Source organism: Parasteatoda tepidariorum, chromosome 7, assembly GCF_043381705.1.
Source record: "Parasteatoda tepidariorum isolate YZ-2023 chromosome 7, CAS_Ptep_4.0, whole genome shotgun sequence".
Classification (NCBI taxonomy): Eukaryota; Metazoa; Arthropoda; class Arachnida; order Araneae; family Theridiidae; genus Parasteatoda; species Parasteatoda tepidariorum.
The window spans coordinates 89,118,741-89,146,410 of NC_092210.1; the positions used below are offsets into that span (position 1 = coordinate 89,118,741).

At 26.6% G+C, this 27,670-nt stretch overlaps 1 protein-coding gene across 1 annotated transcript in view; it reads left to right on the plus strand.

Annotated features, from left to right (window-relative positions):
• LOC107451613 (carboxypeptidase D) overlaps positions 1 to 27,670 on the plus strand; it is a 52,256-nt gene that overhangs the window by 24,002 nt on the left and 584 nt on the right. The window contains exons 12-25 of the mRNA XM_071182915.1: positions 527 to 782; positions 3,962 to 4,151; positions 10,264 to 10,372; positions 11,672 to 11,818; positions 12,922 to 13,102; positions 13,400 to 13,592; positions 13,834 to 13,960; positions 15,353 to 15,481; positions 17,837 to 17,947; positions 18,032 to 18,093; positions 18,180 to 18,311; positions 24,440 to 24,625; positions 24,759 to 24,861; positions 26,901 to 27,141. Of these exons, the coding sequence (XP_071039016.1) occupies positions 527 to 782; positions 3,962 to 4,151; positions 10,264 to 10,372; positions 11,672 to 11,818; positions 12,922 to 13,102; positions 13,400 to 13,592; positions 13,834 to 13,960; positions 15,353 to 15,481; positions 17,837 to 17,947; positions 18,032 to 18,093; positions 18,180 to 18,311; positions 24,440 to 24,625; positions 24,759 to 24,861; positions 26,901 to 27,141 (2,167 nt within the window). The remainder of the gene's footprint in view (positions 1 to 526; positions 783 to 3,961; positions 4,152 to 10,263; positions 10,373 to 11,671; positions 11,819 to 12,921; positions 13,103 to 13,399; positions 13,593 to 13,833; positions 13,961 to 15,352; positions 15,482 to 17,836; positions 17,948 to 18,031; positions 18,094 to 18,179; positions 18,312 to 24,439; positions 24,626 to 24,758; positions 24,862 to 26,900; positions 27,142 to 27,670) is intronic.

Genomic DNA, 27,670 nt, shown 5'->3' on the forward strand with positions numbered 1-27,670 from the left:
AGTTATGCTGGAGGATGCAATTTACACTCAAAAAAGTTTAAGATTTATAAAAAAATAGTTTTGAATAACAATTTTAAAGCAATTTCTACATGGCAATTTATAAAAAATTATCTATTCATGCTTATGAGCCAGTTTTTCAATATATATTATTTGTTTTTGCATTTTTTCTTTCAACCTTCGATTTCTATGCCTTTTTTGACAGCAAGATATTTAATTAAAGAAATACTTCTGATTTTGTTAAAGCTCTTTAATTTCCTTTAAGAATTGAGAGCTACAGAGTAAAATATGTAGCTCTCAATTGAAATAACATGCACACATTCTTCTAATTTTGATCATGAGTGTAGAGTCACATTTGAGGGTATGAAAAAGAAGTAAGAAAAGTTGCAAATCATTTGAGGGTCGAAAAAAGTTTCAACTGCAATAATTTCATCACTTATAGCACTTTAGCTCCAATCACTGACAAGTGTTATAATATTTAATGTTATTAAACTAGTATTGCTTTTAACTCTAATTATGTTATTTTCAGGTTATAAACAAAAAGATCCTAAAATTGTTAAATTATTGGAGGATTTGGCAATACACATAATACCTTCTGTGGATAACAGAGAATTTGGAAAGTCACATCCCAGAGAAAAAAATACATCAAATGACTTAGATTTTGGAGATAAATTTGGGGATGATTTCGAGGGAGTGTTTGCACCGGTTGAAGGCTTAAAAAATAATCTTAACTCTTATCATTATTCTTCATTAATAAGTATTGAAGAAGAAGGTTTAGAAATGAGGTACTACACTATTATATTCTAAATATGTGCGTTATTTGTTTTTAGCTGAGATATTTTTAATTATTTGTATTTTTTATTATTTTAGCTGATTTTTGTAACAACTTTTTTATTTTTAAACATAATTTCGTTTAAATGTTTTTTCTGTGATTATATTTTTCATTGTAGTGCATAGTCACTTACATATAATTTTTAAATTTTTTTAATACTTATCCTTGTTGTTGGATTTTTGTAACAGAGTGTATTTTCATGGTAAATTTAAGCTTAGTTTAACATTTTATTTTGCTATTCAGCGTATAATTTTTTTTATATATTGTTTATTTTCAATTCTCCCTACTTATCATATTGACTTATTTTTATAATTATATTTATTTATGCTTAAATAAATATTTATATTGCATTTTATAACTAAACTTTTTTGAAAATTTTCATTTTATGACTTTTTTTTCTTTAAAGCTATTTTTTTTAATAATTGCCCTCATTTTATTACCCATTAAATGATTAGTATATTAAGAAATGTATTGCATAAAGTTATCAAATAGTTACATCTTTAATGCCATTATTTGTTATTTACCATCAGCTACATTTGATTGTCTACTTACCTCATTCTTTTCATCAAACGTTGAATTTTTTAATAAGAATTAGGAAGCTCCAGAATTTTGCAGAACTTCAGATGCCAACCTAGACTGCTCACACAGTTCTTTTCAGATCACTTCACTCACTTAATTAAATATTCACTTTAGTCTTATTTAATATCCCAGCTTATATACTTAAGAAAAAATTTTAAATTGATAAACTTAAAAATTTCTGTAAGTCATTTAATCAGATTAAAGCTAACTCTTAAAGGTGGATTTTCTGATTTCAATAACATAAAGAAAAATATTTTTCTAGTTAACTTTCAAACATCATTGATTAAATAACTTAACATCTCATTTGCTTCTTCCATTGAATATTTTTTTTAATTTTTTATCCTTGTTCATTTTTTATCCCATAAAAATTTTTGAAATAATATTTCTGCAATTCATTGTAAGGTAAAATTTAGAAAGAACTCTATAGCTTTCCGCTTCAAGTTATTCTTTTAGACTTATTGCATTGCAATAAAATTTTATTAGTAAAGGCGGTGTGTCATGTTTGCTGTACTTTAAATAATTTATCCAACTTTTTATTTATCTTTGAATTGAATCTTTTTATTTATCTTTGAGTGAAAGGATTTAACTTTTATCACAGTAAAATACTGTGATAAAAGTTAAATCCTTTCCTATGAAAATAAAACTTTTTCTAAAAAATATTTATTGTTCTAAAGCAAATATAATAATCAACCTGTTGATTTTTATTTGATTTTTGAGAGAATAATTATACTTTTATAAAAAAAAAATTTTATAGAAGGACTAATGAAGAGCATTCAAAGTAGGTAACTAAAAAATGCCATCAAATACTGTGATAGGAGTTAAATTCTGTTCTATGAAAAGTTACTTTTTAAAAAATTTTTTATTATAACTAAAGCAAAAATAATAATCAACATGGTGATTTTTATTCGATTTTTGAGATAATCATTATACTTTACTTTATGGTAGTTTTTTTAAAAGTTAAATGTGATATTATGGTGTTATAGATTTTGTTTTATTAGTCGATAATGTTTTTAATTTTAAAATATTTAAAACTGACTATAAAAAGCTTATTTTCATCACAAAGTTTAACTGCAATTTTATTTTGTGTCAACTAAAGCCATTCAGCATTATTCTTATCTGCTTTTATAATTAAATGCTTGTATGCTTTATTTTGCTTTATTTATAAGATAAAAAACTACACTAATATAAAATATATTTATGTAATTGCATTTATTTAATAAAACTGTTGTGAACCAGTTGAACAAGGCACATCAAGCATTATTTGTAAAATAAGATAAAAAATTTAATTTTAAATAAAAAGAAAAATGCAAGAACATCATCCCTTGTATAGGAACCCTGCAGCATAGCAGCCGGCACTGCAGACTATCACTACATTTTTCTTTTACAATCGTGCTATCCTTTTTCACCTCAGATTTCTTTTTAAAAATTGCTAAAATAATTTTTAAAAAATTAAATACAGTAAATATTATGTTGGGAGAAAGATGTAAATAACTGCAGCAGGTTGGAAATTACTCATTTGGTACTCATAAATATTTTCACAACTCTCAAAAACTTTTAAAATTAGTTTGCAGTTATGTATGAAAATTTATGCTTTTTCAATATCTAATTATTATTTTTTTAGTTCACGTGACTTTTTAAAACAAAAAAAAATGGAAAGTCATTTCCAGTACTATATAAAAGTTTATTGCATTTTTTAAAAAGTTATAAATTCCTTTAAAAATATATTTATAATATGAAAAATTCAAATTATATTAACATAAATTTTTTTTGTATAATTTTCATTTTTTCTTTGCAGTTTTACATTAAGCCTAATTTTTCTATAAATTTTTTTTCTGTCTTGGGCTCAAAAAAAATTGAATTTAATAAGATTGTAATTCAGACTGATTCAATAAATTCAGCCACCAGAAATTAACCCTACTTAATTAAACATTTGCTCAATAGACTATCCACTTTTGCCAGTTTGTGAAGTTGGGTTGTAACCATAAGTAATTAATATCTTCAAAGATTATAAACATTGAATTTTATTACTTTTTTATATTTTCTTTAAGCTAGGCTAGTTTTTTTTTGTTGCCATAATTAAATGAAATATTAAGATTGCTGTGTGTTTAATTCATAGACTGTAAGTCGCATGATTAATGAATTACAGATTTAGGTTAAGTTATTTAGAGTTCCTGTTCATCATTTTAAAATCAATTACCAGTGTTGTTATTTGAGACTCGTTTTTTTTTATTTATACAAATTATTCTATACCAAATTACTAATCAAAATATATAGAACTAAAGTTAAACATCTTTCAAAATTTTAAATGTAAAATAAAGCATTCCTGCAACATCATGTTGTGGGTCAGGAGGAGGTTATGGAGGTTAAAATTCTATAATTTATCATCACCACAGACATGAAATATTAAGAATATATCAATTATTTTATTTTATAGATTAAACCCAAAACTATAAATTTTAGTTCTTTTAACTATTATTACCTTTTAATAATTCTTTATTTGAATTAAATGTTTGACTTACAAGTTTTTTGTAATTATAATTGATTATGTTGAAGCTTACCTCAAAGCATTGAAAATGATGTTTTGGATTCTGCGACCTTCAGTGATTTATCCAGGGCATTTGTTCAGAACCACCCTCTTTTATCTAAGGCTTCAATGTGTGGAGAACAAACTTCATTAAGTCCATCTGATCTAACAACTAATACTCTATTGGATTATGCTTTTACTAAGCATGGAACTATTGCAGTATGTATTTATGATTATACTATATCTTTCTGATTTTGTATTACTATATCTTTCAATTGATATGCTTATTTAACAAAATGTTTGCGCTCTAAAATGAATTAAAATTTTATTTTATCTTTTGGATATTTATTCTGGACACTGGTCATGATTAAAATTTTGATTATGTAAACTTCTATTTGTTTTTTGAGTAAATTTTTCTCTTTATTATAAATCTCAGACAATTTTGTTTGATGTTTCAAGTAGAGGGTTAAATATTTGTCATTTTCTTAGTATATGGTACATATGGATGATATTTTCAATATAAATGTAAACAAAAGCAAATCTCAATCTCTGTACCTTCACAATTTCCATTTAGAAGGTTAAGAGCTACTTACTACAACTTATTGTTCAAGACAACATTTTTAAGCAGATAATTTTATTTTCAAAAAAGGAAATAAATAATATACCCTCTGAGCACAAATCTGCTGCATTTCATAAGATATTAATATTATTAAGCAATTCTAAAAGAAATTAAGAGAATTTTTTTAATACTTCCATTGCCCACCTGAGTTAACATTTTGTCAATTCCGGCATATTTTTCGGCCACTCTTTCAGGGGCACCATATTAGGTGGGCCAACGTTGTTTCCACAGTAAGGACAGATAGTACAGAGAATGAAAGAACATCCATGCCTTGCACGGGATTCGAGCCCAGAACCTTTCCAATGCTAGGCCAGTACTCTGACCCCTACACAATTAAGGAAAAGGTTAAGGGAAAATTTGTCGTAGCTATTTATATAGTATATATTGTTAAATAAAGCAATAAGTTTGTTATATTTTGAATAAACTNGAATTTATTTGGTGTTGTTCTTGTTCTGCGGTAAGTGCAAAATTTTCACTAGAATGTTTATCTTGATTTTCAAATGCACAATGAGCGTTATTGTTTTTGATTTTGTTCATGCCCGATTTATAGTTCGAAAATGTTCTTTTTTCTTGAGATGTTTGGTTTTGATTTCCCTCGTTCTTGTTTCGGAAATAGCAGTCTTTAGCTAGGTGATTCGTTTTATGGCAGATGAAACATTTCTTCCTGATTCTATTTTCATTTTTATGTCTTACTCCGAATGCTTCTGTTCGTCTGGGAATATCATTTCTTAATTTTGATAAGATGTTTTCTTCCTCGCGCAGTATTTCTAAAATTTCCTCCATTTGTTTTGCGTTGGGTTTTTAGGATTTCCCTTACTTTTGCAAATTTTCCTCTTAATCCTCTAACAGTATAATAAACAAGTTCTCTTTCAGAAATTTCCAGTCCAAGTGATGAACATTTCGTTTTAAGTCCTCGTGATCTTGCAATATAGTCTGACACATTTTCATTTTCCTTCATTTCAAGATTTTTTATTTCGTTACTTGCATCGATTTTTCGATCTTCGGTTTTACCAGTAAATGTGCTTTGAATTTTTTCCCATAGAATTTTTGCGTTAGTTTCGTTTGCGAACTGAAGACTTTGGTCATCAGAAAGCGATAGTTGTATGTATGCAACTGCGTCATCATTGTTTAATGTCCATTGTTCCCGCAACTTTGGATTAACGGGGGCTTCTTCAGTTAGCACATTAGCTATTTTCTTAAGTGTCAGCAAAGCCTTGACTTTAATACTCCACTGGTGGAAGTTATCACTGTTCAGCAGTGGGATACTCGGCAGATCCCTGTTCATTTTGATTTTGGAATCTAAACGATGTAAATTACGGCGAAACTAAGTGAAACTTTTTACTGCGTCATAATTTTCAAAACCACAGCCGTGCTGCCAACTGTAGTCCGTGGATCGAGATTTAGACAGAAAGTAAAAGTTTATTAACAAAAAGCAAACAAACACATACAAATTTAAAAAGAACGCCATCTGGCGGTATAAAAAGAAAAAGACTTCGTAGCTATCCTTCCCAGGGAATGACAACACTTTATTTATAAGATAAAAAACTACACTATAAAATACATTTATGTAATTGCATTTATTTAATAAAACTGTTGTGGACCAGTTGAACAAGGCACATCAAGCATTATTTTAATGCCATTGTGAAATAAGATAAAAAATGTAATTTTAAATAAGAAGAAAGGTGTAAGAACATCACCCCTTGTATAGGAACCCTGCAGCATAGCAGCTGGCACTGTAGACTATCACTACATTTTTCTTTTACAATCGCTCTATAATTTTTCACCTCAGATTTCTTTTTTAAAATTGCTAAAATAATTTTTAAATAATTAAATACAGTAAATATTATGTCGGTAGAAAGATGTAAATAAATGCGGCAGATTGGAAATTACTCATTTGGTACGCATAAATATTTTCACAACTCTCAAAAACTTTTAAAATTGGTTTGCAGTTATGTATGAAAATTTATGCTTTTTAAATATCTAATAAATTTTTTTAGTTAACGTGACTTTTTAAAACAAAAAATTAGAAAGTCATTTCCGATACTATGTAAAAGTTTATTGCATTTTTTAAAAAGTAATAAATTCCTTTAAAAATATATTTATATTATGAGAAATTCAAATTATATTAGCATAAATTTTTTGTGTATAATTTTCATCCTTTCTTTTCATCTTTTTTTTTTTTGCTATTTATACGCATGTTATATTAAGGCTAATTTGTGTATACATTTTTTTTCTGTCTTGGGCTCACAAAAAATTTAATTTAATAAGATTGTAATTCAGACTAATTTAATTAATTTAGCCATCAGAAATTAACCCTACTTAATTAAACATTTGCTCAATAGATTATCGACTTTTGCCAGCTTGTGAAGTTGGGTTGTTACCATAAGTAATTAATGTCTTTAAAGATTATAAACATTGAATTTTATTACTTTTTTATATTTCCTTTAAGCTAGGCTAACTTTTTTGCCATAATTAAATGAAATATTAAGATTGCTGTGTGTTTAATTCATAGACTGTAAGTCGTATGATTAGATAATTACAGATTTAGGTAAATTTATTAATTACAGATTTAGGTAAATTAATTAATTACAGATTTAGGTAAATTAATTAATTACAGATTTAGAGTTCCTGTTCATCATTTGTAATCAATTACCAGTGTTCTTATTTAAGACTCATTTCTCTTTACTTATACAAATTATAATTTATACAAATTATATTTCTATACATTAAACAAAATATGTAAGACTAAAGTTAAACATCCTTCAAAATTTTAGATGTAGAATGCAAAATAAGGCATTCCTGCAACATCATGTTGTCAGTCAGGAGGGGGTTATGGAGGTTAAAATTCTACAAGTTATCATCACCAAGGACATGAAATATAAAGAATATATCAATTATTTTATTTTATAGATTGAACCCAAAACTATAAATGTTAATTCTTTTAACTATTACCTTTTAATAATTCTTTATTTGAATTAAATGTTTGACTTACAAGTTTTTTGTAATTATAATTGATTATGTTGAAGCTTACCTCAAAGCATTGAAAATGATGTTTTGGATTCTGCGACCTTCAGTGATTTATCCAGGGCATTTGTTCAGAACCACCCTCTTTTATCTAAGGCTTCAATGTGTGGAGAACAAACTTCATTAAGTCCATCTGATCTAACAACTAATACTCTATTGGATTATGCTTTTACTAAGCATGGAACTATTGCAGTATGTATTTATGATTATACTATATCTTTCTGATTTTGTATTACTATATCTTTCAATTGATATGCTTATTTAACAAAATGTTTGCGCTCTAAAATGAATTAAAATTTTATTTTATCTTTTGGATATTTATTCTGGACACTGGTCATGATTAAAATTTTGATTATGTAAACTTCTATTTGTTTTTTGAGTAAATTTTTCTCTTTATTATAAATCTCAGACAATTTTGTTTGATGTTTCAAGTAGAGGGTTAAATATTTGTCATTTTCTTAGTATATGGTACATATGGATGATATTTTCAATATAAATGTAAACAAAAGCAAATCTCAATCTCTGTACCTTCACAATTTCCATTTAGAAGGTTAAGAGCTACTTACTACAACTTATTGTTCAAGACAACATTTTTAAGCAGATAATTTTATTTTCAAAAAAGGAAATAAATAATATACCCTCTGAGCACAAATCTGCTGCATTTCATAAGATATTAATATTATTAAGCAATTCTAAAAGAAATTAAGAGAATTTTTTTAATACTTCCATTGCCCACCTGAGTTAACATTTTGTCAATTCCGGCATATTTTTCGGCCACTCTTTCAGGGGCACCATATTAGGTGGGCCAACGTTGTTTCCACAGTAAGGACAGATAGTACAGAGAATGAAAGAACATCCATGCCTTGCACGGGATTCGAGCCCAGAACCTTTCCAATGCTAGGCCAGTACTCTGACCCCTACACAATTAAGGAAAAGGTTAAGGGAAAATTTGTCGTAGCTATTTATATAGTATATATTGTTAAATAAAGCAATAAGTTTGTTATATTTTGAATAAACTCGCTATTTTGGCAGTCCTGATGAAGGTTCTTTTGGACTTGTTTATTATTTTGGACTTGTTTGTTACTATTTGTTCTTGTTGCAAGCAATCCACTATTCATACGTTAGTGTTAGCATTTAGTTAAAGTAGCAAGACAAAATTTATTTTGCAACTTGTCATTGAGATTTAAATTTTGAAGTAAGTATATTGTTGACAAAATAATAAGCATTTAAAACTCATTCAAATAACTTATAACTTATTCAAATATTACGTTTTTATTAGATCTCAAACCACATTTTTACTATATTTTAGACATTTATGTTCATTATTATATAACTATCTGTACTATTTATAGTCATTTCATCATTTAATGTGTTCACTGTTAAAATCCTGATATTTTTAATGCGATATTATTATGAGTTTTGAATAGCATAATTTAAAAATTACTTTTTACTTGCTTTATTTTTGCCAATTTCGTTGTCAATCCAAGTTATTTATCTTTCTTTTTTTTTTGCTTTTCAGTTTTTGCTATTTATACCACATGTTTTTATTTTTTTAAGTCTTGATATTTTTAATACAATATTAGAATGTGGGTTAACTCTTTACTGTTTTTCACCTTGTTTTCTAATTTTTTTGCACCTTAAGAAGTTCCTAGCATTCATACAATCTCTTATTTACTAAATATAAGTGTTCTGAACTTAAAATTATATTCCCAACCCATTGTTTAATCTTATTTTGGGCTATAATGCATTTGTTTTATTGTATATTATTTTAGAACCCATGAAACTTCTGAAAATATTTAATTTGCATTTGCAATAAATAAAAATAATCATTGAAATGAAATAATATTTCAATAAAATAGTTATTTATTTTTTGCATTTATTCTATGAACATTACAGTTAATTTATTTTAAAATAAACTTTTGTATTATATGATGTGATAAAAAACCATTAAATTGTATTTTTCTCTGTATAAATTTAGTTTTGCTATGAAGGAAATTTTTTTTGAAAGGTATCAGTTCGATATTTTTTAGTTTTGAGTTTTAATATTTAAAAGCATTTAATTTCATTCAAATATATCACTAAGTTGAGTGATAAAAAGTATTTAATGTAATAAATACTGACGTTTATATAAAAATTGCCACTATTGCCAGCAACATGACTAAATACTTGGGCATGCAATTTTTCATTAGACAACCTTCTGTACAAGTGCCCTTTATTCAAAAAGGATTTGCACTCTTATAATAGAAATGTTTGATTTTGAAAGGATGCATGAAAATTATATTAATCAATCATATGAAAATCATATTAAATTCTTATTATTTTACCCAATTCCTGTCAGTTTTTTGCTTTTACTTTGGTTTCCTTTTATAAAATTGTCCTGATTTGTGTATGAATATTAATAATATTTATGCTACTTCAGGGTTCCCACGGTCCTTGAGAGTCCTTGAAAGTCCTTGAATTTTTTTTTGCTAAATTTAGGTCCTTGAAAGTGCTTGAAAAACGTCTTAGGTCCTTGAAAAACTTGATAGGTCCTTGAATTTGTCCAATACTGCCGGCGGCCCTTTTTATAAAACACCCGCGGATCTTTCTGTTTNACACATTTTTTTTAATGAGAATAACTTCTTTCAGCTATCTGATAGTTTTTTTTTTTATCATCATATAATTTATTCAATTTTATTTACTTTGTAGGTTGCAGCTCATATAAGTTGTGGTAACAATCCAGATCCTAGTGTTCTACCAGAATTATGGCGCAATAATCTGCGTTCACTGATTAGTTTTCTTCAAGCATCCTCTGAAGGTATTTTATTCAACATTTAGATAATTTTAATACCTAATTTCTTTAATTTTCTTTTAAGTGATTATACAAATTGATGAGTTTATTTTTGAATGGTCGGGGGTTTTTTTATGCAAAGAAAATAATAAGTAAAGAAAGTTTGGCCGTATTTTTTTAATGTGTTATAAGTTTTAAATTTTGAAATCGTTTTAACATTTCTCAAATAATTTTTACTTGTCTGTTAATTGTTTTCTATGAGCAAAATTTTAATAAAGGATTAATACTTCAAGGATTATTACTACGATTTTATAACGTTCTTTATACAATTATATTATCTAGTATTATTATTATATCCCTTTCATTTTATAATGACTGTTATAACATTTAGTCTGTTTATCAATTATGAACAGCAGATGTAGCAGAATGATTGAACCATGCAAAATATTTTTAAATAAAAAGAAATAAGAATTGCAAGTAGAAGGAATTGTTAGATCTTTAAGTTATGTTAATTATTTGAATTTTTGCTTTAACACTCTTCAGTTACGGAATTTATTTTTAAAAAAAAAACTTTTATGTAATTTTTTTTATTTATTTTTACTAAATAGTATATGCATCATCAAAATCTAATATTGCAGATCTAATTTATAATAGGTATTAAGTTATACTTTATTCCAATTACCACATTTTAACTTCTATAAAAGGTATATTTAAAAAAAATTCTAAGTATTCCTTATAATTTTTTGAGTTTTTTGATTTGTTGTTTTATAAACAGAAAATGTTACATACAGAGTTCTAATATAATTGTTTACAGATGAACATCACAAAAGATAAATGAAGTAAAAATATCCTTAACAATCCACTTCCACTATTACTGTATTAATCAAACTTTCAATATATCTAAATAAAATGACTTATGCTTTTTTTTTTTTTTTTGTATTTAACACTTACGGAAATTTGTATTTAACACTTACGGTTAATTTTTTAGGAGCATATCTTCTTTCTTAGGAACTATATAGGCAGAAAAAAGTAAATTAAATTTTTTCTGATAATCTTGTGACCACAGTTCTAATTCGAATTATTTGGTTACTGTAACTGAACTAATAATTTATATCTGTCATTTAAGTTATCAAAACACAAGTTGCATGTTTATCTATGAAACATGCTTTACACAAATAGTGTGGGAATAATTTATGCTTTATTGGCATTATTTTAATATTTAGTTTTCCAGATTTTTTCAGGAAATTAAATTATATTGAGGCATACATTTAAACTAAGTCTGTTTTAGGTTTTGTGTAATTTAATTAAATGGCCATTTTATTTCAGGTGTTGTTGGCCACATTAAAAGTAATGATGGTTATCCTCTTCCCAATTCATCTGTACATTTACTTGGGAAAGAAAGACTTATACCTGTTGATTCGACTATGGGTTTTTACAGCGTTATCTTGCCTGCAGGGCAGCATATCTTAAACTGTGAGTTATTTCTTTTTATAATAATATCAATTAACTGTAGCACAAATATAATTTTTTTTTATTTTTAAAAGAAAGCAGCAAAATTCATCATGCTTGATTTCTTACAGAATGAGACAAAAATCAGCTGTGCAGAGTTCTTATAGCTAATTATTAATTGTCTTCAAGTAATTGTTACAGTTAATTCTTAGAGTTAATTGCCGAAATAATCAGAAAGGAATATGCTCTTACCTGAAAAATGGAAATTCCATTAATGGTGGTAAAATATTTCTTTAATTTTTTGTACAATTAAGCAANTTGATTCTTAATCCCATCTTAATGGCTTCCTTCTCCAGACATAAAAAGGATTGTGGTAGTGCTGTCTGCGTTCTAGCGATAATATCTAAATCATCAGCAAAAGCCAATATTTGAACTGATTTGTTGAAGATATTTCCTCGGGTGTTGATGTTTGAGTCCCTTACTATTTTTTCTAATGCTAGATTAAAGAGAAGACATGCCAAGGCATCTCCCTGTCGTACATCATTTCTAATTTCTATTGGATGGGAAAGACTATTCTGTATCTTGACCATGATTTTGGTTTCACTTAGTGTCAAGCTAATCAAAATCTCTTTGATAAAAAGGCAAATATATGTGCAAACATTTGAAAGGTTTTAAAAACAAGAGAAAATTTTGCCACATTTGTAAAAACTAACAAATTTGAAACCATTTTTCATTGAGTGGTACTTTTTTATGATTAAATTGGATTGATAAATCTAGTTAGAATTTTTTATTACTTAAACTTTTAAGATGTGTTTGTTATAATATTAAAATTTTATGCTATTTACAAGGTATAATTTTTGAGAAGTTAGTTAGAATTTTTTATTACTTAAGCTTTTAAGGTGTGTTTGTTATAATATTAAAATTTTATGCTATTTACAAGGTATAATTTTTGGTAAAAGAAATTTAATGCCTTAGCATTGCTCATAATCTTATTTCTTGTCAGCTAATTATGAACCTTTTCCTTAAGCTGCTTACTTAATTTTTGTGAGAGGATCCTTATTCTTTAAATGTATTTGTTTCTATATATTTTAATGGAGCTGTATAATTTGAAAGTTCTTTCATTTCAGATGCTTCTCCTGGCCATGAGAATGTCAGTAAATCAATTAATGTTGAAAGTGGGAAATTAATCAATCTTGATGTGGTTTTAGATACTGTTATTTCTCAAGTTTCACTTACTGACTATTCTAAAATTGAAAAATCATTAAAGGAAATAAAAAATATTAATCCTAGGATAACAAAAATTTACAGGTAAAAATTTTACTCAATTTAAATGGATTTATTTAATTTTGCTTGTGTTACTAAAGTTGAAATATATGTCTCTATATTTGGAATAAAATGTTCTGTAAGTCACATAATCTGTTACTTCATTTAATTTTAATTTAATTTTGAATTGTAATTTGTTGTTGTATATTCATATTTTTGTTTAATTAATGTTTTGAGATAATTCTATGTGTAATTTATTATTTGTTATAATTATATGAATTTTTATTGTGATCAAAAATATCCAGTACATTTTAAATCTGAATTTTTCTTTGTTTTTTATAGCCTAGGTGAGAGCAAGAACCATAAGCAATTATGGGTACTGGAAATTAATAATCATGATAAGGAGAATTTACAATTACCTGGTATTAGATTTATGGCTGGCTTAAATGGTTATGAACCTGTGACAACTGAATTACTTATTCAGTTAGCAAAATATTTAGTATCTTTGTATGAAAAAGACACTACCATAACTGATGTAAGCTATTTTTTTTACTTTTTGTAACAAGATAAAAATGCTCAATAGAAATGTAAAAATTATGATTAGTATTCAAACAATTGAGTAAGACATTTAATTATATATTTATTTCACTTATTAAATACCATTTAATATTTCATGCACAATTTATTTTAAATATACATTTATTGTAATTTCAAAATATAAACATAATGTAAATATTTTATTAAGTGTCTCTGATGTAATTTTGTATTTTGTTTAGTTAATAAACAGAAGGGTGATATATATAGCACCTCTTTTGAACCCAGACAATATTCTAAAAAACGAACTAACAAATTGCTCTCTTGGAATGACATCAGCAAGTGCCAGTCTAATTACTAATTTTCTTGGTAAGTTTTAAACTTAATTCATACTTCTAAAATTTATATTATTACTTTTTTATTTTTGATTTAATGAGTTTGATAAGTTAATAAATCAAGAATTTTAATTATAAAATGGTTAATAAATAAAATTTATTTGCCATCATTTTTTGCAATGTTTTTTTTAAATTTCAAATGTAAAGTAGATACATTTAAAAAGTTCAGTACAAGTTCCCCTGGTTAAATAATTGCTTTAAATGTGATGTTTCTCCTTTTTAAAGGGGATGGCAGACATAGGTCTCCCTACCATCTAAATCATTACGGATCACTTTAACACCATTAGTATGAAATGATGTGTCATGGCAAATTAAAAAAAGGGAACATCGAGATTTGCTTTAAATTAGACTAGATAGAGATGCTTGAAATGTTAATAAAAGTGTACTATGTAAAAGCAGTAAATAAAAAATGTGTTTACATAATTTAGAGATGTAAAGAAAAATGTTTAACATAACATGGGTGACAGGGTTTTATGTTACAATAACAGTACGGTTTCATGCAAAAATGGGGCTTTGCGTGATATTAAAACAAACCTATGCTGCAAAAAAAAACGAAACATCAACACAAATTATATACAACTGCTGTCAAAAGTGTATTGTGTAGCTTATGATGATTAATTTGAATGGCAGTAAAAGTATTTTGTTTGCATTTCCTAGTCTCTTTATTTTGTTCACCAAATATATTCAATATTCGGTGAATTTATTCTTTTTGAATTCACTCAATTTTTCAAACACACCTTAACAAAGTCATTATTTGATTTCTCTTTATTTTTAAGTCCTGTGATTAATTTTCTTGGGTTAGTGAGAAAATCACTAATTTCTGTATTGAGTGATATTTTGCATTGAATATTGTTTTCAAACACAATTTCAAGTTTTAATAAGAAATAATAACCTAAGTTTTGCAATCAAAATAAATCATATATAAAAAAAGACATTAAAAATTTTTAGTCAACTTTATCAAATGAAAACATAAATTAAATTTGATTGAAAATTTTTTAAAATAATTTGGACAAAAATTTACATTCCTCTCTCATCATTTGCAACAAAAAGTAATAAAACTATAGAATCTCATTAAGTTCTGTAGTTATAGTTTAGGATGAACTTGTTAATGAATGCTTGAAAATGCACTCTTGTGTATTTCCGTAGAAAAAATGAGTCATCATTTGTTCACTATGTTTTTCCCCATGTCTTTCTTCAAACTCTTTCTTTGATTTTTGCAATATAATTTATGAAAACCAACTAAACTTTGAGTCATCAGGTACTTAATTTTTCAAACATAGTTTCAGAATTTTACTTTTTTAATATTTAATATCAATGCAATTTTATTACGATTGTATTATTATTATTTTTTTTGTTACATCTATAGGAGAAGATGAAAGACCTGAGGTTAAACTCATTAAACAGTGGACTTACTCTAAACCAGCTATAATTTCTGCAGAATTATACTCTGGGGCAAAAGTTGTTGCTTTTCCTTTTCAAGATTCATCTGCTCCAAGTATGTTAATTATTGTATTTCGAAACAATTTCATAGAATTTCTTGACTTTCCTTAATTGTGAACTTAAAATAACTAAAAAAAATTTGGAATTTTTTATGAAGTTAAATTATAAGGTTATCTTCTTTAGTGATGCTCCTAGCCTACAGAAAAATATTAAAACATATACCAGAACTGGCAATAAAATATTGTAAAATAATTAGCACATTAAACTAACAATGGAAAAGGAATTTAGTCTTTCAACTTTATTTCACAAAAAGAGTAATAAAAATCTTTATAAATCAGAATACAAGTGATATAGTTAGGAAATTTCACTTTCCCACAATGGGATGTCTGAACGTGGAATATATCGTTATCACTTTCATTACATTCCATAGTAGATTTTGAATGACGTTACAGGTACTTTTTTTACAATTCTATTTATAAGTGGGTAAATTTTTTTTAAAAAAAAAGTTTTAACTTTTAAAACTTTATTTGTTATATCTGTAAGTTTTTTTTTCTCGATCTTTTATCTATGTAAATCTTTTCTTTAAGAAATTAGGGTAAACTATTGGGAAAAAAAAGATTTATAAGTAGGTTCGCTTACATTTTCAAATTTATATGAGGTCGAATTTTTTTATCTATATATACATGATATTTAAAACACACGATTAAAATTGCTTAGGTATCCATGCCCGGAAATGACTTCATACATCACTAGGGGAACTTATCGCCTATGAAATGTTCGTGTACCTCTAAACAAGTCATAATAGGGAAGCGCTCCTAGTGGCCTGGGACAACATTTCAGGGCATATGTTTCTATGCAATTTAAATTCCGGTGATTTCATATTTAAAATCCCTACATCCAAATTAGGCAAGGTCAAGTATTTGTATAAATGCAACATGAAGTTTGTTCCCAAATGTTATTGCTATCAAAAATGTTTTGGGAAAGATTAGATTTTCGTTACCCTGTCTAATATAGGTATAAAACCATGTGTATAAATAAATGAAAACCTATGTACAACGAAAACTGCAATAATAATAAACGTTTAGATAAATAAAGAAATTATCTAACTCGCTATTAGCAATTATTTGTAGAGAAAAAGAAGTTCTTTTAGTCTTTCAGAAAATCTTTTAATTACTTTTTTAAATATATATAAAACAATAAAATATATGAAATATTGTGAAAATGAATTATGTTTTTTGTTAACATAAACTTTATTAAGATTTTGGTACTTATCTAATCTTTGCTTATCATCTGGAGAATTAACCTTTCAGTTTTTCTGAAAAAGTCTGTCGTGATTTGTGTGAAAAACTTAAATTGGGGACAAAATTAAACATTTAGGTATCTATCAACAATTTCATATTATATTAAGAATACATTTGGCACACAGGTTCACGTGTAGTACATATCCAAGACTCATATCTAACACTTAATTGAACACTCTCAGTTTTTTTAATTGAAAATTAATCACTATTATTCTTTCATATTTGTACAAAAAACAATAATATGTTTAATATTTAAAAATATGCAACAGATATTTTTAAAATACATTCATATTTTGAAATGTATTTCAAAAAGGGAAATTATTTTTTTATAAAAAGAAATCCATCTGAAAAGATTATATAGATCAAAAAATAATGAGTGACACATTGGGACTTACGAGTTAAAAAAAAATCTTTAGTTAATTTTTCATTGATTATAAAATGAATTAAAGTAATACAAAAGAAATTTTCGATTGTGAACCTAAATTCCTAAATGATTTTTTATTTTTATAAAAATTCCCCTATTTTCATAAAATTATAAGACATATAACACTAAATTAAGAAGAATGAATGAAGAGTTCATTAAGGATGTAATGAATATTATGTGCTCTGAATATTGTAATTTGAAAATACACCTTTTTTTTAAATGAATATTTGTGCAAGTTTAGGGACACTCACATGTGGTGGTTTCCTTGTATTTAATTTCTTTCATTGTCATTGTATTATCTGGTATTTAAAGTACTCAGCGGGGACCAGAGTTCTTAATCCAAAGTATGGGCCTCATTACAGCAGTCAAAATGACTGATAAATCTTCCATCTTCAAACTACTCAATGTAATGACCATGAATAATAATCCAGAGATAAATTTTTTTTATATTTGCTGAAATATTGGCTTTGTTGAAACATTGACTTCAAGAATCAGGACAGAACCTGTTAAAATGACTTAGCGCAGTTTGTTCGCAAATTCAATGACGTCATCACCTCATATAGTATTTTCAATACATTTTTTAATTTCATTTAAATGTAGCTTTCAAAATCAAGTGTTGTTTTTTGCATTTCTGTTGTGGGAATAAAACAGTTAATTCATTTCTGTTATTAAATTACTCTTTCAGATGAGTATATGGCACAAGGAGATAAAAATGTGTTTGCAGACTTGGCCAGAGAATACAGCATGAATCATCCAACTATGCATTTAGGAAGTTTTACTTGTGCATCTCAAAGTTGTATGATATATATTAAATTTATATTATTACATTTATATTTATTAAATAAATATTAAATTTATTAATATTCGTTAAATTTTCTAGACAATTTTCCGGGTGGTATTGTTCAAGCTTCTAATCTACATAGCCACCATGGAAGTTATATGGTAAATTATTTGAAAATAAATTTTAAATTGAGTTCTATACATCTCATATGTGCATGTTCTGCAAGAAAAATATAATTTTGTTTCAGGATTATGTTTATAATAAAACAGAAGGCTATGACTTGGAAATATTTGCTGACTGTTGTGCTTATCACACACCTGAAGAGATGGCTCAGATTTGGTTAAATCACAAACCTCCATTGCTAAATCTTATAAGACAGGTAAAATATTTTTTTTCTTTTAATATGGATATTTTTCAATATAATATTTTTACTTAAGCTTAGTAGTTTAAAAATTAACTAACCATGCTTTTGCTCAATATTATTTGTCTCTTAAGGGCCCAATATCCCAAAACTACAAACAAACAACAACAAAAAATTTAAAATAAAAAGAAAGAATATTGTTTTTCAAAGTAACTAACATTTATACATTTATAAGTACTTAATTGCATTTAATAAAATTTAGTACTTATCATTTTATAAATACTTAAATGCAATGTTATGTATTTTATAATTTGAATACACCTTGTAACTTTTACGTACATTTAATATACCGAATAACTTTTAATTTTTATAATTTATAACTTTTAATATTTAATTATACTCAACACANTCCTCCCTCTGAAGTTTCTCTAAAAATCATTTCCTTGGGATAAAACTGGTTGACCTTTATACAGGGATGAGATTTTTCGTTTTTGCCTCTCGAATTTCAGCCTTTTTATCAAAAACTCCGATTGTCTAAAAGTTTCGTTTTTTTTTTTAAAATAAATATCCTGCTTTTTTTTTTCTTTCTTTTTTTTTGAAAATTCAGTCTTTGAAATAAAATAATTATATTTATTTACGATTTTCAAAGATAAACAGAAAATTGAAACTATGCCCTAGCTGCTAACCCTTCCGTATCTTTACTTATTTTAGCTATTTTCTCCGCTTTTAAACACAGAAAATAAGATTTTCTGTATTTTTATTCGTCCGCCGGATAGCTCGTATTTTCGCAATTCAGACATCGTGACCCGGTTGTCTGGCGTGAAAGCAAACAAAAAAATAATATAGACGTGGATTTGCGGTGAAAATATTTATTTGCTCATTCAATTAATCTTGAAAATTTCTATTTATTAGGTCTAAACAAAAACAATACAAACAAGCCTTTTAGAAATCCCAAGTCCAGACTCTGCAAATATCTCGATTGTTATTCACGCGATTTTAATAACAATCATCGATTTTCGTATTTACCTGATTTAAAAGTTGCGCATTGCGATTCTTATTTACGCCATTTAAACATCGTGCATTATGATTCTTATTTACGAGATTCAAAAATCCAATATCGCGTTTTGTATTTATGCATTTATAAAATCGCGATTTTATTATCAAACATCGATTTTCGTGTTTACCGGATTTGAGAGTTAAACATTGCGATTCAGCCGATTTAAATATTGTACATTGCAATTCTTATTTACGAGATTTGAAAATCCAATATAGCGATTTGTATTTATGCGCTTTTAAAACCCTATGTAGCGATTCGTATTCACGCGAGCTTAAAATCCAATGTCCTGATTCGCTATTGCGGTTGTAATATCAAACGTCGATTTTCGTAATTATACGTGCTTTAAAAATTAGACATTGTGATTTGTATTCACGCGATTTAAAAATTATGCATCATGATTCGTATTTATGTGATCTAAAAATTACGCATCATGATTTGTATTTTCGCATTTTTTAAAATTCGATATAGAGTTTCATATTCACGTGATTTAAAAGCCTCATATCGGGATTCATATTCATAGAATTTTAAAATTAATCATTGGGATTTATAATCACATGGCTTACAAGTTTAAAAATCCTACTTTTTTGTCAAATTTTTGTGTATATATATATTCTTTCATTCTTGGATTTCCTCTTTTTTACTTTCTGACTACTCTCATCCCTGCTTATGAATTGTTCGTGTACCTCTGAACAAGTCTTAATAGGGAAGCGCTCCCAGTGGTCTGGAACAACATTTCTGGGCATATGTTGCTATGCAATTTAAATTCCGGTGATTTCATATTTAAAATCCCTGCTTCCAAATTAGGCAAGGTCAAGTATTTCTATAAATGCAACATAAAGTTTGTTCCCAAGTGTTATTGCTATCAAACAATTTTTGGGAAAGATTAGATATTCCTTACCCAGTCTAATATAGGTTTAAAAAACCTTGTAAATAAATGAATGAAAACCTACGTGCAACGGAAACTACAACAATAATAAACGTTTAGATAAATCAGATAAATAAAGAAATTATCTAACTTGCTTTATTAGCAATTATTTATAGAGATTAGTCTTTCAGAAAAACTTTTAATTACTATTTTAAATATATATAAAACAATAAAATATATGAAATATTGTAAAAATGAATCATGTTTTTGGTTAACATAAAATTTATTAAGATTTTGGTACTTATCTAATCTTTACTTATCATCTTGGGAATTAACCTTCCTGTCTTTCTCAAAAAGTCTGTCATGATTTGGATGAAAAACTTAAATTGGGGATGAAATGAGAGTATTTTCAAAATTAAACATTTATATATCTATCAACAATTTCATATTATATTAAGAATACATTTGACACACAGGTTCACGCTTAGTACATATACAAGACCCATATCTAACACTTAGACTCATATCTAACACACTCAGTTTTTTTTTATTAGAAAATTAATCACTGTTATTCTTTCATATTTGTACAAAAAACAATAATATGTTTAATAGTTTAAAATATACAACAGATATTTTTAAAATACATTCATAGTTTAAAATGTATTACAAAAAGGGAAATTATTTTTTAATTGAAAAAAATCCATCTGAAAAGATTATATATCATAAAATAATGAATGACACATTGGGACTTAAGTTTAAAAAAATCCTTATTTAATTTTTTATTGATTAAAAATGAATTGCAAAAGCAATGCAAAAAAAATTTTAAATTGTGAACCTAAATTCCAAGTAATGTCTTATTTTTAAAAATTTTTTAATCTGTTTTCATAAAATTAAAAGACACAACACTCTAAATTAAAAAGAATGAATGAAGAGTTCATTAGGGATGTAACGAATATTATGTGTTCTGAATATTGTAATTTATTTTGTTGAAGATAAACTTTTTTTTTTTTAATGAATATTTGTGCTACTGGTTTAGGGACTCGCACATGTGCTGGTTTCCCTGCATTTAATTTCTTTCATTCTCATTGTATTATCTCGAAAATTCTTTTATATTTGCTGAAATATTGTTGACTTTGTTGAAACATTGACTTCAAGAACCTGGTAAAATGACTTAGCACAGTTTGTTGGCAAATTCAATGACGTCATCACCTCATATAGTATTTTCAATGCATTTTTTAATTTCATTTCAATGTAGCTTTCAAAATCAAGTGTTGTTTTTTGCATTTCTGTTGTGGGAATAAAACAGTTAATTCATTTCTGTTATTAAATTACTCTTTCAGATGAGTATATGGCACAAGGAGATAAAAATGTGTTTGCAGACTTGGCCAGAGAATATAGCAAGAATCATCCAACTATGCATTCAGGAAGCTTTACTTGTGCATCTCAAAGTTGTATGATATATATTAAATTTATATTATTACATTTATATTTATTAAATAAATATTAAATTTATTAATATTCGTTAAATTTTCTAGACAATTTTCCGGGTGGTATTGTTCAAGCTTCTAATCTACATAGCCACCATGGAAGTTATATGGTAAATTATTTGAAAATAAATTTTAAATTGAGTTCTATACATCTCATATGTACATGTTCTGCAAGAAAAATATAATTTGTTTCAGGATTATGTTTATAATAAAACAGAAGGCTATGACTTGGAAATATTTGCTGACTGTTGTGCTCATCACACACCTGAAGAGATGGCTCAGATTTGGTTAAATCACAAACCTCCATTGCTAAATCTTATAAGACAGGTAAAATATTTTTTTCCCTTTAATATAGACATTTTTCAATATAATATTTTTTACTTAAGTTTAGTAGTTTAAAAATTAACTAACAATGCTTTTGCTCGATATTATTTGTCTCGTAAGGGCCCAGTATCCCAAAACTACAAACAAACAACAACAAAAAATTTCAAATAAAAAGAGAGAATATTGTTTTTCAAAGTAACTAACATTTATAAGTACTTAATTACATTTAATTTAATTTAGTACGTAACATTTTATAAATACTTAATTGCAATGTTATGTATTTTATAATTTGAATACACCTTATAACTTTTGCTTACATTTAATATACTGAATAACTTTTAGTTTTTATAATTTATAACTTTTAATATTTAATTAACAACACAATATAATATAAATCTATATTTATTAAAATATTGCATGAAAAGGATCAATGCAACTGTATTTATTTTTAACTTTTCAAAGTTTTGTACATTATTTTTTTAGCTTGCCAATCAATACTTTGCACAGTTGTTCCTACTTATAACGCTTTTTTTTTTTGTATTTGTTAATAAACTAGCAAAATATCTGTTAGTCTAAAACAATTTAAAATGTTATTCATCGCAGCCAACCTGTGATAATCAAGATTACACTTACATCATTAAGAAAATTGTGTGAATGTGGTAAACATTCACACAATTTTCTTAATGATGTAAGTGTTCCTTACATAATTTGAATTAATTTTTTTTAATCCCTGTTGACTTTACCTATTTAAGTGTATAAAACTACACTTCAGAACTTTAACTATGAATTAAAAAGAAGCTTATTTCACACTTTTAAAATACTAACTTAGAGACGTTTTCCTAACATGCTACAAAATCTAGCATGTTGATTTTACTTCTTGTGCACGTTGATGTTGAGATCGTGCATTAAAAATGCTCCTCACAATCACTGTTTAAATTTCAGAATCCTGTCACAAATAAGTTTACAGAGAGACATGTACACAAACTCTTTCTTTTATTACAATTACGGTTGTCAAAAATAATACATTTTAGTTTCTAGTAACTAGCATACAGTGTGCCAAAATAAACCTGACCACCCTGAATAACTTTTAATCTAATGATTGGATCTTCTCATTCAAGGACTCAATTTTAATGGTTCAAAAGGGTAACCTGGAATCTGCTAATTAATTGTTACAGATGTTATTTGAAGTTACGAAATCATACACAAAAATGTACTTTCTTTGAATAAACATACCTTTTTTTCGACATATTCAGATTTTTAACCCCCCCCCCAAAGTATAGGAGTAGCCTCAATCTGGTAAATATGTTTCCCATAGCTAGGTCAGGAGAGCGATCCAAAGTTTGGATTTAATTCCTTTTTTTTTTTACACTGTACATTCCTTTCTTAAAAGAAAAAAATTGTAAATTTACCGACAGAATTTTGAATGTTACATCATTAAAATTACCAAAAAACTTCTTCAAGTTTAAAAAATAAAATAGTTCAAATATGAAGGGTTCTTTTGTCTTTTTTTCTGTTCTAAAAAAATAACCTTATAATATTCCTTTATGTACCGTTTTTTATACAATTATTTATTAAAAAAATTGCAATAAACGTAAATTTGATCAGGACGATGTTTCTTTAAAACTTTCCTTATTTCCCCCATTTAAATAAAACTGGCAAATGCTATTTTATTTTATAACGGTTGTTGAACAGCCGACCGAATTTTCAGTAAAGTTCACGACTACCAATGTTCAACTCCTTATCCTTGTAATTTTGAACCCAATCCAGAAGACAAGAGAACTCTTGGATCAAGTATTGGAAAAATTTGCTTTCGTGGAGGACTTTTTGATGGAACTAACCCAAATTTGCTTAACATGGAGAGAAAAACCTCCCATGGTTAGCCTGTTAGCAAGGGGACTCTAACCCATGGTCTGTCTACCACTGAGGATATTTACGTTAGTCCTGTGGTTGTTGCGAGACAGGTTCAGAATTCGATTAAACTAGCCATTGCCAGGATTCGAACCCAGTTCACCTCAGTGGGAGACGAGCCCTCTACCCCCTGAGCCACCACGGCTCGGCAAATGCTATTTGTAAGAAATGTGATTAAATCATTTAGCTACATAGTGAATTTTTTAAATTTTTGTTATTAGCATTATTATGGATGTCTTTAAATCCGCTAAATTTCTGACCTGATATATGTTACAATTAAAAGAAAAAACTACTATTTAATCCTATGGTAATGTACAATACTAAGTTTTGTATCTTTTTATTGCTAAAAGGTATGTTTTTTTAAATTATTTTTTAATGAAACACTCTACTTAGTTGTCTTTTATAAAAAATTTTAGAATTTTTAAATCTTCTTTTAATAAAATATATTGAAATGTATATTGTTTCTTTAGCATTGTTAAATATTACTTTAATTAAACGACTTTAGGCTGATCGAGGGATTTCTGGATCTATAATTACGGCAACTGGGCAACCTCTTCCTTTTGCTGAAATATCGATTGCTAATTTTACAAGGCAATTTCATAGCTATTCTGACGGAGACTACCACCTTCTACTTTTCCCTGGAGAATATGTTGTCACGGTCATCGCAGGTGGTCATTTACCACTTACAAAGGTACGATAAGTAGATATGAAAAATTATTAACAATAAGATAATGTTTAATTTTGTATAAAATATTAATTTTTATTGTATCAGATTATGAATATTATTTGTGGGAATTAATGTGTTTTTAAATATTTATTTTTAGATTGTGCATGTATATGCTGGTCAAGCAACAAGCGTTGACTTTAAATTAAAACAAGACCCTCGCATTGTTGGGGTACCTCGACATTCCTTTTTTATAATTATAGGTGAGTATTACATGTTTCAGTTTAAACTATAAGTAAAGTTTTTACTTAATAGGTAATTTTAATTTTTTATAAATGTAATTAAAGATGGCCACAAAACAGGGAAAATTCAAAGAATTTTTTCCATCCGTAGAAGTAGGGAGTTGTTTTTTTTTTCTTTTCTGAGTGTTTGTGAGTTATTGTTTATGTAAAAATAATCGAAGTTTACCTCTCTGATTAAAAACTTTGTATAGAAAAAAAATAGCTGTTAATATGCAAAAACAAAATGTGAAAAAAATTTTCATTTTCTATATGCTCAATATGTAACAGTCAGGTGTGAGCCTAACTCAAAAATCCTGATAATTTCCTGAGTAACATCGACAATCATTAATGGTGCATATTAAAAAATGTATGTCTTTATAAATTTAAATCATTCATATTTCAAAATATGAAATTCAAGATAAATTATATGCAGCATAATTCAAATGAATAATTATGTATAAGTTTACTTTTATCTCTAATCACATTTGATATTCTACCAGAAAAAATATTTACAAATGGAAGAGATGCAAAGTATAAATCCTAGTTCTAATATTTTTAAATAAAATACACAAGAATTTTTATACCTAATTTTTTACACATAAATGTGATCAATGATTTTTTTGAAACTTCTGGACCTTGGATTTTCAGAAACTTCCGGATCGCCGTTAGCGAAAAATCCGAATTTTTTTCCGGAGCATAATCATCTCTGATCTTGCAAAAATTAAAAGAGCAATTGAAAAAGTTCATTTATATTCTTTATTTTGACAGTTAAACTAAAAATATAGCAGCACTCTAGGTTATCAATGATGTTATTACATTAATAAAAAGCTCTTCTTCAGCTTTCATTCTATATGAGTATTTTAAATAAAAGATCCAGCATATATAGTTGGATAAGGTGATGAAATAGATTTTTTTCCACGAATTCTAATCGATGCCTCTGGTGATAAATTGTTAATAGACAAAATTTAACAAATATCAGTTAATATTTTGAGTTGATACTGCTATTACTTAGTTTTCTTTATGTTTTGCATTAAAATATTGCCTGCATTTTACTGAAAAGAGATTTGAAATGCAAGTAAAATAAAAAAGTGAGTACCCTAAAAAACTTTCAACCCAATTTTCATGTATTACGAATCAATCTTAAATGATTTAAGAGTATAACCATAAATATGTAATTTATTAGTGCAGACAATATTTTAAAAATTACGAAATCAGACACGAAGGCGTATTTTCTTGGAGTAAACATACCTTTTTTTTTACGGATTTAGTTCTTTACCTTCAAGTTATGGGATAATATCCACAATGTGAAAATTTTTGCCCCAATAGTTTAATTAAAAGAGTCATTGAATGTTTAGACTCCTTAATATTACATTCCCTTTTTCTGTATTTTCCTATAAATATGATATAAATCCTTTTGAGCGAATCAAAAAAACTTTTGCATATAATCATAAAATTTGCTTAACCAAAAATAATACCATTTAAAAAAAAAAATTTAATAATTTATTATTTTTTATTCATATATTGTATATTAATTGATAATTTTTTAATTTTCTGATAGACAAATTTTTGCATCATTTTAAAGAATGCAATTTTAAATTCTATTGTATAATAGAATCTGTATAAAAGAATCTATTGTATAAAAGAATACTCTAATCTATTTATTCTATTTATGCAGATTTGTGTAAAAACCCTTACATAACTGCATATTTTATTTCTGATTTTTTTAAATTTAATAGATGATGCACAGAATATGAAGATTTGAGTGCTTATGTGCATTTAAAAATAACAAATCTAACAGTAGTAGTAATGATATTGAATAAAAATGACATTTTTATTAATAAATAAATATTTAATTTATTTTATATTCAAAATTATTATTCACTTTGTGTTAGAGATGGGTTTTTTTAAATTTGCTATTGATATAAATTTCTTTTTTTTTTAATTTCATATTTATTATTTTTAAGATTAAATGTACAGCATCTGTAATTTTTTTTGTAAAATTTTAATTCTTTCTGTTACAGGATCTTTGGCACTTTTGCTGTTAGTTACAATAATGTGTATCTATAGCACAATTTTATACAAAAAGAGAAAAGGTTACTCCTTCCATCGCCTAGATCAAGGACAGTGTTTGTTTGATGAAGATGATTTTCCTGGTTCTCTGAAATTTGGCACTAAATTAGGTTTAAAATCAAAAGAATACCGGGATGATACCTCATCAGAAGATGAACTATATAATACATATGCATGGAAAAATGGCCATGGGTAAATATAGTTTTATAATTAATTATTTTAAATTCTTGGGTAAGTAAGATTAAGGAAAATAAAATCAGTGAAACGTTCTTATTTTAAAAAAACTCAAACTTTAAAGTATATTTAAACTCAACTTGTATTGCAATTTATAAAAATAAAATATCTGATAGATACTATATGCATGTTGATTAAATCAAATAAGCATTTTGAAAAACATTTGTTGATTTGAAATATTAATAAATTTCATTTTTAAATAATATTATATGTCCTCGCTTTAGTTAGAACAAGTTAGGCATAGAGTTTTCAACAGTTTCTTCATCTCTCTACGCTACCGAAATAAGTTAAACAGATGAAACTTATTTTTATTCTACAATTCATTTTTGTAGTTCTTTGCATGCACATAGCACCTCTAAATAAAACAAAATTATTAAAATCCAAAGAATGTCTTAGCCACTCTAAGACAATCTTTTTTTTTTTTCCAACAAAGTCTAAAAATGTACGCTTTTTCAATCAACATGCATGCTACTGTTCAATGTATGTA